Source organism: Hippocampus zosterae, chromosome 7, assembly GCF_025434085.1.
Source record: "Hippocampus zosterae strain Florida chromosome 7, ASM2543408v3, whole genome shotgun sequence".
Taxonomy (NCBI): Eukaryota; Metazoa; Chordata; class Actinopteri; order Syngnathiformes; family Syngnathidae; genus Hippocampus; species Hippocampus zosterae.
Genome location: NC_067457.1, coordinates 19,282,885 through 19,297,120, shown reverse-complemented (window position 1 = coordinate 19,297,120; position 14,236 = coordinate 19,282,885). Strand labels below are relative to the sequence as shown.

The following is a 14,236-nucleotide window of genomic DNA, read 5'->3' as shown; positions in this document are numbered from 1 at the left end:
AGGTGGGGTATACTTTGTTTTTACACGTAAATGCCCTTTAGTCGTGAATACTCCCAGAATATCACTAATTTATTTTATATTAGCCACAAAATATCAGCAAAACAGCAATTTGATTGCGGCGTGCCTTCATTTTATCAAACTCTTTGCAGTCTCAGCATCCGTAGTCTCCTCCTCATCCCGGAAGTTGTCCATCGTTGGCTTTCAGGAAGCGGCGCATCACCATCGTCTGTGTTTTCACAACATCGCAGACAGGACAGGGACGGAAACAACGATCAGATCGTGAGATATTCCCGTTTTCCCGACTTGGGGTTCTTTAAAATGGGTACTGTTTAGTTGTGAAGCCGATTTGACATCCGTGATGTTGTCCGGTGAGCCATTCTATGTGTAAGCTTCGTCACGAGTGCAAGCAATGTCTAGCTAGCGTATGACTTGACACGACGTGGCCTGTTCCCAGGCTTAATGTTAGCTGCTTAGCAACTATAATTGAGACGCCGACTGTATAGTCAACATCGGATCTCCTCAGAGTTGAGCACACGTATGGCAGTTAGGATATCTGCAATAACGGAGGATCGCGTACTAGGGTATCCAGCAGATCTAGAATTTAACAGCTCATTTGTTTACCTCATCTTTTTTGGTAAACGGTTTATACAAGGTACTGCTTCCATTCGAAAGATGACAGCAACAAATGTGCAAAATATGGATATAAAGTAGCAGTAATATTCGTCAATACCGTTTGTATTGTATATTTAAGGGGTTTTATCCATTTGTCATGAATCCACATAGGTAATATAATGATCCCCCACCCCCACATAAAACAGATATCGTGAGGGTACCATAAAGGAACTGTCCCTTTGTCTTGTATTTTGTACAATAATGTGTATGACATCATGTGTTATTTGATGTGCACGTTCAAGGAAGTGGGCGTGTCAAACTTGTTTTCATCTTGGGACAAACCGTGGTCATGGTGTTGCCTTCAAGGAGTGGCGATTACACAATACAGAATAAACATTGGAAGAAATTTGAAGATCAACAAGTCTTTTTCGTAAAGCTCTCCTGCAGTTGGCTATTATCCATTTTCATGTTGGCTGACTAGTTTCGAACAGAAGTTAAAAAAACAAAAACTTGGCACCCTTGACATGAAGGACCAAATCTGACCCGTTTTAAAGGAAGCCGTTGGACGTCAAAAAGTAAGTGGTTGATGCTCACCTTCTTTTGCTTCGTTTCATCCACAGACAAATGAAGTGAGCGGCAGATACAATGTCCTCGTTCCAGGTGGTGGATTCCTCACCTGGCAGCAGTGTCAGTATCATGGAAACATCCAACTTTGCCCACGTCATCTTCCAGAATGTTGGCAAAAGTTTCCTGCCTCAGGCACCCCTGGAGTGTCGCTACACTCTCACCCCTTACATCACACCTCACCCCAAAGACTGGGTGGGCATCTTCAAGGTAAATCATATGCTCATTCAGACCCTTGCAGAGTAATTTCAATGACACCCAGCTCAGCTCGTCCAAGCGCTGCCGACGCTTCAACACAAGCTTTGATGTGGTGGCTTTGCAAGCAGTAAGAGTGTACATACATGGTGGACTCGATGCAGCAGGTTGCACTGGGGGCAGGAGGGTGGAGGGGGGCACAAACATTGTGAACCACTTTCCTTTACCCATTTGTGTCTAGGTCATCAATCCTATCTCTCCATTTACTCTTGAATCAAGCCTATACAATCTAGACCGAGTGAACAGGAAATGCAAAATAAGAAACTAAATTAAACTCGTTTGATGCTCTGGGCCTCGTGTTGGAGAAGGCATCTGATGTCTGTATCTGAGCCCTCACACAATTCCAGAGGATCTGGGTGTTGTCTGTGCACTAAACAGCATTCCCAGCAACATTCAGTCTTGTTCATATCACGCCTGTTTCGGTGTGAGAGAGTGTGGGCGAGAGAGAGAGAGTGAGAGAGGGGGGGGGGGGGGGGTTAGAGGGAGGGAGAAGGAGGGAGAGGGAGAGAGGAAGCTGCCAGGATACAGGGATGACTCACTGCAACGACTGACTTGCTTCAATCCAGTTGTGCAACGACGCCTCCTAGTGACGGAAAGTGTTCACAGCCTACCGTGTAAAGGTGTATTGACTGCAACCCCTCCCCAGCATTGTACACTCTTTGTCAGCGTTTGTAATTTTCCTATCAACCCATTAGTATATTTCTCTGTTCGAATGTTGATTTATTTTCAATCTGATGAAGCCAACAGCTGTCTAAAAAACCCCGTGGAGGATTTTGGTCGTGGCATGTTTGTTGGGCGAGGAGGGACAAACCCGCCACGCAAGAGTATAATTTAGGTGTCATCGTGTCATTCCCTCACACCTTGGCTGAATGATTGATAGTCACCGTGCCTGTGATTACTTTATAACATCACTGCCGTTCTGGAATGCACACCATACCAAAGTCAACTTCACTCTGCAATTAGCCAAATTATTTATGCGTCCTCGCTGTTCTGCAAACACGCGTGAGTAGACAAGCCTAGCTGGCGGGAGGCCATTGCGGGCCAAGACGGAAAGGACAGAAGCAAGTGTTCTGCTTTTTCTTTATCGGATGAAACTCATCACAATTTTCCTCAATGCCGGTACCGATACCCCTTGATGTAGTAGCGTCACAAAATAGAAGCAGCTAAACGCAGCTGTGCCGTTAGTCGATTTAGATTTAGTTTTAGATTTTCCAAGTGATGTGCACACCACCAGTTAAGACTGTGCATTTTTGCGCAACTTTAGAGGTAACATTTTATACATTCGACTTAAGAGGGAAAAAAAAATGCGGATCCCCTTTCCACAATTGAGCGGTCTCCTGTCATACATTTCGTGACACATTTCAGTGGCATGCATCCTGCTACTTCCTGCACAGCCACTCAACGGCTATGCGGCTGCTATCCAAGTGAGAAACTCTTGTGGCGCGACATTTTTTTTTTCTCTCATAATTAACAAAGTTGTCGCGTGCGTGAACGCGGCTCTGCAATCATGCGGACATGAGCTTGGAGTAACAGGTTTATGACGTGGGACTCACTTTCATCATCTGCCACCTTGCAACACATGCCGTCCAACTTCTCCCTTGCTATTTTGTGTAAAATTGTCAAACTTTTCTTTGCCTCACCCACACCCCCCAGCAACACACAGACACACACTTTACACAGAGCTTCACCCCACTCCTTTAAATCGGTGCCGTGGCGCAAGAAAGACCGTGAACCACTGTTCTACTACCTCCCCGGTGGTTCACAGTATGTAACTACAGTAGTATGACCTAAGTTGTTTTTGATGAAGGGCAAAAATGGTACATTCGAATATTTTGATAATGGAGTAAAGATCTGGACATGCATGCTTTTATTGTACCTTTCATTCCTTGCATGTGGTGTGTCCTCAGGTGGGCTGGAGCACAGCTCGAGATTATTACACCTTCCTGTGGTCCCCCATGCCTGAAAAATATGAACCAGGAAGTACTGTGCACAGGACTGTGGTGTTTCAAGGTACACACGCCACGCGCACACCGCTTCTAAGACGGCGTGCCGACCCCAGGCTTTTCCGAAGTAACTTCACAATTTTATGACGCACATAAAAAGCAGCACTTTTTATTTCATAAGGAAACATAACCGCACATGTCGGGCCGAGGACTTAAAGCGCCTCTGAAACCGCACGGTAAGGGCCTGCAAACTAGTTTTTACTGTCCCTGGAATGGTCAGATTTTTACACAATGAAAATATGAGCGCATGCTGCGATGTGTCACGAGGCAGTAGACGTGGTTTGCAGATTGATTTCCTGCACTTAACGCACCCTATGGTGAACCAGGCGAGCCAGACACCTTCAAATCACAGTAGACATTAGTGGGGAAAAAAAACATTTAATAAAAAAAAAAAGTTTGTGCAGAATTGAATCAAAGTCAGACTTTCTTCAGTGCGAAGCAGATACAGGTATCAACTGAAGACTCCGACTGATACGTCCGTTCTTCTATCGTCTAGGTTACTATGTTCCCAAGTCTGATGGAGAATTCTACCAGTTCTGTTACGTGACACACGGCGGTGACATAAGAGGGGCAAGCACACCGTTCCAGTTCAGGTCAGCCACACCCACCGAGGAGCTGCTGACTGTCAGTGAAGATGACAGCAATTCAGACATCCTGGTGGTCACCACCAAGACTGGCCTGCTTGAGGTACGACCCTTTTGCATGTGGATTATCGGCCATTCGAATCTCTTCAGCCTTGGACACACAAGCACACCGCAAACTGTAAAATCCAACAAATAAAACTGTACATATTTCACCTCTCATTCTTACCGTTTGGCAGCGCGTGGAGGAGGCGCAGCAGGAGCGCAGGGAGCTCCTGAAGGCCATGCGGCTCCTCCAGGAAGAAAAGCAGCAGCTGCAGGATGAGCAGAAGCGACTTTCCCGGGAGCGGGAGCAGGAGAGGGAGACGTGTTGCCTGCTGCGCACACACAACCAGGTCAGATTTGAAGACCGTAATTATTTTGTCGGTGTAGACTTCCAATCAACTGTTTTTATTTAAAAAAAAAAAAGTTTGGGGACCTCTGCTGAAAATAGTTCACAAATAGAAGGCTTACACAACAATGAAGGTGATGAAGTTCAGTATGTACTTTTTTTTTTGAAGTAGCTGGAGCCGGTTTCTCACCAGTGATCACAAGTCTAAAGTCTTCAAAGGCACCGGATTTATGAATAATCTGCATCCAAGCTTAAGAGAGACACAATTAGCTACGGCATGCGTGTGTGTCTTTAACTGCCAGCACGGCAATCTTTTGTCTGCGGCTTTAACGACCCAGCTCAGTGGGCCGGAACGAAATTGCGACTCCGATTTCCCGGGCGTCCGGCGTCAAGGACGATGCCATCGCAACCGCAGAGTTTACCAAACATGACGTCAAACGCGCACTCACACACTTGCAGGTCCACTGGGCTCCCCAAAGCACACACACGTACACACACTCATTATGCTCGCAAACCCTTTTTGGCCATGTGTGGAATGAGAGGAGGGTAGTTCACAAAACCGCCGTTGCCTTGGCTGAGGGACAAACACCCCTCAGTCACGCAATGGCTTTCTCACTATTTTTTTTCTTCCCGTCCGTCTCTGTTTCATTTTCATTTAAAATTGTTTAGGACTGAAATGCATACGTAGCCATTTGTCAAATTAGGTTGACTCTTAAAACACGGTTGCTAATTGTAAGAAAGATTTAAAATATATATTTCTGTGTAACACATAAAATGTTTCCCACTCTCCCGTGGCTACTATTCGTATTAATGGCTAATTTGACAAACTAGTTTGGCTGGAAGATGTGATCTGATTGATCAGCTTTGGATTCTTGTGCCCTATCGCCCTCTAGCGGTGGTGTGTGGCTCAGGCCCAACGTCAGCAGGCTGCTTTGAGTTAGACTTTTTAGTTGCTCTTTTTACGAAGGGCAAAATCGCCATAAATTACAGGGGTAATACACACACATACACACACACTCTGTTATTACTACTACGCTTTTCATTCAACTGCATTTTCGAGATGTACAACCTGTGTGTGCGCGCCTCAAGGTTTATTTTTTACAGTCGGCACGTCACGTTTGATGAAAATATCCTTTTGAGTTTTACATGCGATGTTAAGTACATTTTTTTTGTGGCTGCTAATTTTATGACTACACTTTTTTATAAGGTCTTTATGAACTGCTAAAGTGTTTCTCAAACAACAGCCATAAAAAAAAAATCTTAGCGATGTTCGCAGAGCTAAGCCCTTTGGAGTCATGTACAAGTGCAGCTATGTGTGTGCAGGCGCTGTAAATAAATTGCAAATGAGGGTGCGGAATAGCTCTCATTTAGTGACAACTGATTTTAGTCACGCATGATTTACTGCTCCTTGTCACTGATTGACGCACAAGTTCAAACAATTTTGTTACTTCGGGAGATGCGCCAAATGAAGACAACTGACATCCTCTTATCATTGATGGCACGGTACAAGCCACGTGACGTTTGTTGGCGCTTGCCTTTACAGCATACCGCTGCTGTTATTTGTCATGTTGAGCCTGTGACTTTTCCAGAGAGTGACTTGAAACATCTAACGCGATTATGACACACGCATATACATTGCATTCATACATTCTTAGTCATTTGACAGCAGCAGGAAACGATGACATTCATATTCACATGTCCAATTTGTTATCGCCGTCTCCTTGCCTTGCAATTTTGAAAAAGTCAAGATTAGAGTTTATTGCTCCGCCGTTGTACGGTAGCAAAAGATAACATCATCTGAATGGAACGCGGCGAGATAACGAACCACCTGTCATTCAGTGACCGGTGTAGCGTGACTCAACGTTCAGCCTGCTGAATCACGCCGCCGAATCCAAAGTCGTGATCTTTCCGCGTGCCCTCTCCGTTCCCCAGGAGCTCCTGCGCTCCTCGCAGTGTCTGTCGGAGGAGCGGGAGGAGGTGAGAAGGAGGCTGACGGAGGCGACGGATCGAGTGCGCCAGCTTGAGGGGGACCTGCTGGGCATCACTCAGAGAGGCCTGCAGAAAGAGACGGAGCTGAATTGGTGAGAGACGGGACGGCTGCCAACGTCCATCTATCATTTCTTCCCGTGAGGAAGGGTGTCTTTTGTCCCTGCCTCCTAATCATATGAATTAAATGCTGACATGAGGCGCGGGGGAGCGGGCTTGTAAATGAAGAGACAATAAGTTCAACGATGGTGGTGTTTCCCAATCTGATGTTGTTTGCCCCCCCCCCCCCAGCCCCCACCGTAATTATAAACTACAACAAAAAAATCAAATAACACCTCTCTGAAAGTCGCAATAAAAACGGACACACTGATCTCAAACTATGTAGCCTGCGTGACCGTCTGAAGAAGCTAGCAGCCGAGCGGGACACCTTGGACAGCCAGCTGAAGAATGAGAAAGACGAGAGGGACCTCTACAAAGTGAGACAAAAAGAAAAACACTTGGTGACCAACAGTTTTTCCTTCTGACTCGTTTTGATCTTACATACACTTCGTCGGGCAGGCCCATCTGCGCAGCACCGAACTGGAGAACACCAAGCTGAGCGCCGAGCTACAGATGCTGAAGGCGGTGGAGCTCAACCGAGAGGTGACAATCGCTCAGTTCCAGGAGGAGCTGGAGAGGCTCAGGAGCTGCATGGCCCAGCGGGACAGTTTGGAGAAAGAGTTGCTCACGCTCAAAGCTGAGAAGGTATTATTTGTGACCTAATGACACACTTGTGCACAGTCAGTGAAAAAACGCAATTGAACCACGCAACTCTAAATGTGGACTTGCGTGTGTGTGGACCCTGTAAAAAAAAAAAAAAAAATACAATGTTATTATAGTTCATGAAAATTAACAAAATAGGTGACACTGAAGAAAGATTTCCATGAACGAAATAAGATAAAAACCAGAGTGCTTTTAATTTTTTTTTAAAGTTAACTCGATCTAAACTAACACAACTCCTCAAAACTAAACTTCAAACAAATACTTTTGGAAGTAACATCAATTCACAAGCCTGCTCTCTCGGATAATTAAAACCAACTAAATTGAACCCTTTCATGCAACCTGATAACATGATAAGCTGTCCACTGTAGTAACCGCTGTCCCTGAAAGGGGTTTAAAAAAAAGAACAAAAGTCTAAACGAAATGAAGGACGATGAAAAATTCCAGAGTATCCAATAACCTTGTCTCTCCAGGCCGAGCTGACACGTGTGCGCGAGCAGCTCCGTCAGGCTGAGGAGCAGCTCGCCGCGTCCCGTCAACAAGCGGCCTTGCTGGCCTCTGAGCTGCGTGACTCAGCCAGCGCCCGGGACCATTCCATGACCGAACTCTATCGCGCCCGCCTGGAGGCTGATAAGCTCCGCGCCAGCCTGGCCGAAGCACAGGCCGAGTGCCAACGCATGGAAAGTCAGCTGGACCGCATGAGGAGCTGTGCACACAAGGAAGTGGTCAGTAAAACACAAAAATATTGTGTAAGTCTTTGTATTTGGATCCATTTCAATTTGCATCAGCTCAGTTTTTTTTTAACTCGTTCACTCCCAAAGACGTTTTTAAACGTCTTTTCAGACTTGGTCTAGAATTGACTGGTCCTGAATGAGTTTTAATATTTTTACATTTCCATTTTTTTTTAATGTGGATTTTTTTCAGGGTGTTGGCACCGGTGCAGAGCTAGCACCCAGTGTGCTGATTGTCTCAGAGGCGGAAGCCGAGCTGCAGAGGGAGGTGGAGGAACTGAAGCTGCGCCTCCACATGGCGGCCGAGCACTATAAGGAAAAATACCGAGAGTGCCAGCGGCTACGCAGGCAGGTGGCCAAACTGAACACGAGCGAGTCACACGCGGTGAGTGACTGTGCGGCGAAACCAGAAAGACAAAGCTAAAATAGTAGGCATACATAATATTTGCATATGTTTTTTTTGGTGTGCACAGGAGCACAAGAGAAATGCATCGACTGAGACAGTCTTGGAGCCTATGACCCCAAGTCCCGAATCACCCACGGGCGGTATGATTTCCCAATTCAAAAGGTCAAAGGAACCTTTTTGACAACATGATCACCTCTGAACTTTTCTTTTTTTTAACAGGAAGTATTGCCGCAAGAGCCCTCCAAGAGGCTTCCACCTTGACAATCAGCACTGAACTTGAAAACCAGGAATGTACGCACGGCAGCACAGAGATTGACGCGAAGCAGACTGAGAACAAGCCGACGGGGAGCGCCGAGGCGGAGGCAGATGTGAACCAACAAGAGGAGCGAGAAGAGAGGAGGGAGGCCGCGCGGGAGGACAGCCTGCGGCTGACAAGCTGGGTGGAAGTGGAGACCAAGTGGGCGGGCGGCAAGGGGAGCGCCGAGACCGAGCAGACGGAGGGGGAGGGGGAGCAGGAGGGGAGGAGAAGAGGGGAAGGAGAAACGGCAGAGAGGGAGCAGGGCAACTCGGTGGAGGAGGAGCTGGCCCTGATGGAGGAGAAGTGGAAGGAGCAGTGCGCCATCAATGAGACTCTCAAACAGCGTCTGGCCAATGAAGAAGAGCGATTTCGAGTGAGCTGCCTGTTGTACTTTTTACACTCTTGTGCCACATTAGGTGGAGCTCCAGAATCGAATGAGATCCTACAAGCGCGACTGCCAACTGCAACCACAACATTAAATGTGCTTGAATAAATGCCTCCCTGGCATTGTCAAGCAAAACGGAGCCTTTTGCTCTTTATTAGCTCTCATTAGAGAGCTGTTTTACTTAATTGATTTATGGTGAGGGTACAGTAATTTAACAAAGCAAAAAAAATTGAGTAACTATGTTGGCAGTGTCAGGAGCTAAGACATAAAACGGCAACAAGCCTCGCTACACGCGAACAATGTACGTACCACGCCAGGTACAGTCAATGAATGCGAGCAATGCAGCTAATCTGAGCTCTCTCCTTTTTTCTTGCCACTTCCCCTCTTTGGGGCAACCGTGATTATCACCATGTAGTGTTACGGTTTCATGAAAGAATATCAGGCATGTGGAGCCCCAAAACCCAGTAGAGGGTTGCGTTTTTTTGTCGTGCCAATTACCCAGGCATGGCTCCTTCTAGCCAGCACAAACTACTACTTTCCCTTTTGAAGAAAAAAAAAACTTTGGTGCCATGTTGTGACATCGTAGGGAGTTTCAGAAAATGCTAAACATTCACTCCCATTATTTCCGTTACTTTGAGGTCTGCTTTTCCGCAGCCGAACACCTTACACCTTAACAGCCCTAGTTAAGATGAACCTAACGACTTGAGCGCAACCGTGTTTATCGGCGCTATAAGCAAAAGGCTAACCCCCCTGGCCCTGGCCCCCACCCGGCCGTCTTTGATCGGACCTCCTGTCTGAGTTGAGGGACTCGTGTGTCCTGTGCGGCTCTTAATGGCCGACGGCTTGGGGGGGGGGGGGGGGGGGGGGTCAGCCGCCGACTGCCATGTTTTACGACTGTTTACATCAGGCGCAGAGGGGATGAAGCCAGAGAGACAGACAGACAGACGGTACTGCTGACTCGCCACCTGAACTTCACCCTCTAATGCTGCACCATAAATCCCTCAGAGGGGTCGGCGGGGAGGGAGAGCACCAGAGGAGATGAAAGAGAACCGGGGTGGGGGGAAGTGGAAAAAAAGCAAACACAATTCAAGAGTTGGGAAAGTGGGCCGGACAGACAGACAAGAAGCAGAGAGTGAAGCCTAGGGGATTTGGAATCTTTGTAATGGGATGAAATGAGAGACGACGAGACATCCGCCATCCCACTGTGTCTCCCAGATTTACTGCCATCCTGTGTTTTGGCGGCCCGCGGTCCAAGATCAATAACAGATCAACAATGAAACTCCTGTTATCGGGGAATTGTTTCTCTTTCAGGTTCCCTGCAGGCGCTTCCCAAGCTGAACTAAAAAACTCTGGAGTGAAAGGCACCTTTGCTGGTTATTAACTTCCATTCCGTGTGTGTGTTTAGGTACAGATGGCAGAGCGGACCAGCGAGGTGATGGAGTTAAAACGTGACCTTGCCCAGGCTTTGAAAGACAAGGAGCGACTGCAGGAGGTAGGGCTGGCAGGTTGATCAATTTCATTAATTTGTTAACTGTCAGGGCTGTCATAGTTTTGGATGTTCCATTCTTGTTAGTTTTTCGATTTCGTTTTGACTTTTGGTTTTTGAAATTCAGGCAGTCTGAATTCATTTCGAGGGCATGTTTTGTAGTTTTACGCAGTTTTGGGGGGAAATATTTTTATTGGAGCTTGGTTTTTATTGGTTTTAGTATTAGTTTTAATTTTTATTTCAAATGAAGATGATTTGGATGCAATCTTCCCCCCCCCCTTCCTAATGCATAGCTCAGGTTTTGGCAGATACCGGTACTTAAGAGACTGAGGTGCAAAAAATGTGATCAGGAAATCTCAAATTAGTTGTAATTTTTTAAAAAGCTCTTTCGTATCTGTTTTATTTCCTGAATGAAAATGTAGTTTCAGTCATTGCGTTAATGAACTATAATTACCCTTTTTCCCTGCTTATGTACTTTAATCCATTAAAATTGGAAATACAATTTTATCAGACACAGAATCAGAATTGTCTTTTTTTTTTGCCAAGTATGTTAAATTTAGTACCAGCAAATTCTGGACCAAGTCTGACTCATTCACTCCCATAGACGTTTAAAAACGTCTTTGGGAGTGAATGAGTTAAAACCCATTGAATTTGTCACTGGTATTTGGAGCCACTCTCAGATGACAACAAGCAAGCACAATTTAGAACATAAGTATCCAGAGGGACACGGAGCAATAATCCCGTGACAACAATAAGTGCGTAAACCATGACTCTCATTATGATATACTGGATTTTAAAACCAGAGAGCTCAGGCCTCCAGCCATCCACTCCTCCTTCCTGGTGCACTAAATCCTCAGAGTTGATTCAGAAAATGCATGTGCTCTTTAGTCACGTCTTTCTTCCCCCCCCCCCCCCCACTCATTAATCTAGCCATACCTACCTCCACTCCCGGTGCCATTATTCCATGCAAATGCCAGGCGGCGTGTCTGTTTTCACCTCCCCAACCCTGGTTTAAATGTTAAAGCTGGTAACAGAGCACTAATGAAGTCATCCAGGGAGGTCGGTGAGTGGAGGTGGGGAGCCCAAGTCTGACACCCATTACAGTAATGAGTAGGCTACTAATGCTAGTGAGTCACATATTATCACAAAGGGCAGCAACAGTGTCGAAAGAAATTAAAGTTGGGACGATTTGACGTTCTTCGCTAACTCAGATTCCTCCCCCTCAACCCCGACAGGAATTGTATCTCTTCTTGAGTCGGCAAAGAGAGCAGGATGCCCACGGTGAAGGCGCTGAGGTCAGACAGCCCATGGTGCTGCGCTACCCGCTGCCCTACCCCCAAGACCCCTCGCCACCTCCACTGGTACCGCAGAGGCCCGCCGAGCTGCAGTTTGGCAATCCTTATGCCACGGACCCCATGCAAGGTGCTGTATTGCCTTTGTGTGGCATCATGCTCGTCATTCGAAGGGTTGCGGTATGCGACCTCGGTCCACGTTTTCCCCCGAAATCATTTGCGATATATCTTTGCAATCGACATTTTTGTTTCGAAATGTGTTTATAGACCGGGAAGCGGATGTTTCACTAACTCTCGAGCAACTGAGCCGTCCTCCACCTGAGGCCCCAACTTGCGCCACTCCCTGCGCCCCTCCAATCACTCCATCAAATCCGAATCCCGGCCCAGTGGCACCAGGGTGGGACAGAGAAGTGGTCTGCATTCAGCCGTCACGCAGTACTAGCCCCCCGGAGACCATGGAGCGCCCACCCGCTGAGCCTCAGGCCGTAAGAAAGGATGCACATTCATTTGCCGGATATAAACGCCAACAAACAAAATAAACGCCCTCCGTTCGAATTGATACCATTCATGGAAAAGTGCCATTGGGCACATTTGCTGGCCTAGGTTTGATGTCCATCAGTTTGAGCTTTTAAGCGATTTTGCTAACCAATACTAATGATGAGCTTCACGCGAATATGATTTATTCGTGTCCAATCCTTCAATCACGGACTACAGCCTTTTACGGGTTCATAATAGCGTACTGTACATGCTATATGTATGGCGTTGATAATTTATGACACGATTTTAAGTGTTTTGGCGCCATCTTGTGGCTTTCATACGTAATCCCAAACTCCGTTTGGCTAAGGAGCCGTGAATTCTTTGTAGGAGTTGTGCAGCGGGGCTGGCCCCATTTCACAAAATAATGAAGTGTACTGTACATTACTTGTAATAAATCATTTTGCTTCACCGCTTTGGGATATAGTTGTTTGGGTCATTGTTGTTCATGCTTACGTGCACTTTGTGTTGTAGGCGGGCGACGGGGATCAGCCTCCTTGTGACCATCAGTCCAGCAGACCTGGCGAAACAAGAAGCAGCTTCTGCTTTGACTCGAGGTAGTTCACACAAAATGGATGTGTGTGTGTGTGGATAGAGAGAGAAAGAGAGATGCATAAATTGTTTTTAAGGGCCTCTTCCCATGTATTTTTTTTAACTAAAACAAGCAATAAATAACCTACGCTTGTCGCTTTGTCGACTGGCAATCCCACAGGAGTGACGTCCACAAGCGCTGTCCGCTGTGCGAGGTGATATTCCCGCCACACTTTGAGCAGAGCAGCTTCGAGCAGCACGTGGAGAGCCACTGGAAGGTGTGCCCCGTGTGCTCGGAGCAGTTCCCCCTTGACTGCCAGCAGCACCTCTTCGAGAGGCACGTCCTCACGCACTTCGATGGCCACGTGCTCAACTTCGATCAGATTGAGTGATGCGCCCCCGGCCCCCTTCCCCCGAGTGTCATTCTGTTAGCTGTTAGAGGTTCGGCTGTGTCGTTAAGTGTACAATCATCGGCACTTTTTTTGCAGGTTACAGGTTATGTTAAAGCTGTTTGAGAAGTTATTCCAGATCCTTGATAGCCAATTTAAAGTTCATGCACTAGTCTGCTCTTTGTCCTCACTAAGTCCTAGTTTTATATATTTTTTTTCCACTGCTAATGTTACTTTTGGCTTACTAGTATGCAGTTAGACCTTACTCGTAAATATCTGTGGTACAGGACCAGGCTGAACTCGTAGGCGTCATGCACCAGTTAGTAGCTTGCCTATCAAGGATGTTCAATACATTATCCAACAGCTTTCTATATGCCAACACAAAAAAAGCTTTGCTTCCACTTTATCTCTTTTTTTCCCCCTAAAGCTCATCTTCGTTTCTCTGAAGCACCTTTGGCAGCGCATGTGGATATTCATGTGTTCAGAACAATGAGGGGAAAAAAAACTGACACGCCCCATCTGCTGTAAAGAAATCTAAACAGACATTTCAACTGTAAATGCAAAGTGTGATACTCACGAATGGACTTCCAAACCAGAAGGCTGCTCTGCTTCAGGAAATAAATTTAAAATAAATGAATCAGATGTATATATTAAAACTATAATAATAATTATTATTATAGGGTAATACATTTCAATGAATCTGCACAAAAAAATGGCTTTATTCCGAATGTAATGTACATAAGGAAATATGTGTGTGTGTGTGTGATATGTACTGTTACTGCCCTCGGTTTGGTCATCTTGATGACTGCTGTGCACTTTCTGCTTTATGTTCTGGTGTTCGGAAGATGTTGAGCAAGACGACAGACGGAAGACCGTTTGAGTATTTATTCCATAACCTCGATACCCATCTTAAGGTTCATGTTCTAGTGAAGTGCTGGATCTTGGAAGATGGTGAATAAATGCTGAAACTGTT

General features: G+C 46.2%; 1 protein-coding gene and 1 long non-coding RNA gene across 4 annotated transcripts; one reads left to right on the top strand and one right to left on the bottom strand.

Annotated features, from left to right (window-relative positions):
- The first annotated feature begins 91 nt into the window (after positions 1–91).
- Positions 92–13,843, top strand: tax1bp1a (Tax1 (human T-cell leukemia virus type I) binding protein 1a). 3 transcript variants are annotated; one of them, XM_052070331.1, is made up of 17 exons: positions 93–279; positions 1,233–1,446; positions 3,399–3,501; positions 3,991–4,181; positions 4,315–4,470; positions 6,399–6,547; positions 6,838–6,928; positions 7,011–7,196; positions 7,685–7,936; positions 8,136–8,327; positions 8,416–8,488; positions 8,568–9,019; positions 10,437–10,523; positions 11,753–11,939; positions 12,077–12,294; positions 12,818–12,900; positions 13,056–13,843. In XM_052070331.1, the coding sequence occupies exons 2-17, from the start codon at positions 1,258–1,260 to the stop codon at positions 13,264–13,266; spliced, it is 2,820 nt and encodes a 939-aa protein (XP_051926291.1). In that variant the 5' UTR covers positions 93–279; positions 1,233–1,257; the 3' UTR covers positions 13,267–13,843. The 3 variants fall into 3 exon arrangements, 2 of the variants coding, with proteins under 2 accessions (XP_051926291.1, XP_051926292.1); XM_052070332.1 differs by having other exon boundaries at positions 94–279; positions 4,324–4,470; XR_007963122.1 differs by lacking the exon at positions 12,077–12,294 and having other exon boundaries at positions 92–279; positions 13,056–13,207.
- Positions 3,588–4,452, bottom strand: LOC127603812 (uncharacterized). The gene is made up of 2 exons (XR_007963134.1): positions 4,305–4,452; positions 3,588–4,229 (listed from the first exon to the last, which is right to left on the bottom strand). It is a non-coding gene; the product is annotated as an uncharacterized LOC127603812 (long non-coding RNA).
- Positions 13,844–14,236: the final 393 nt, after the last annotated feature.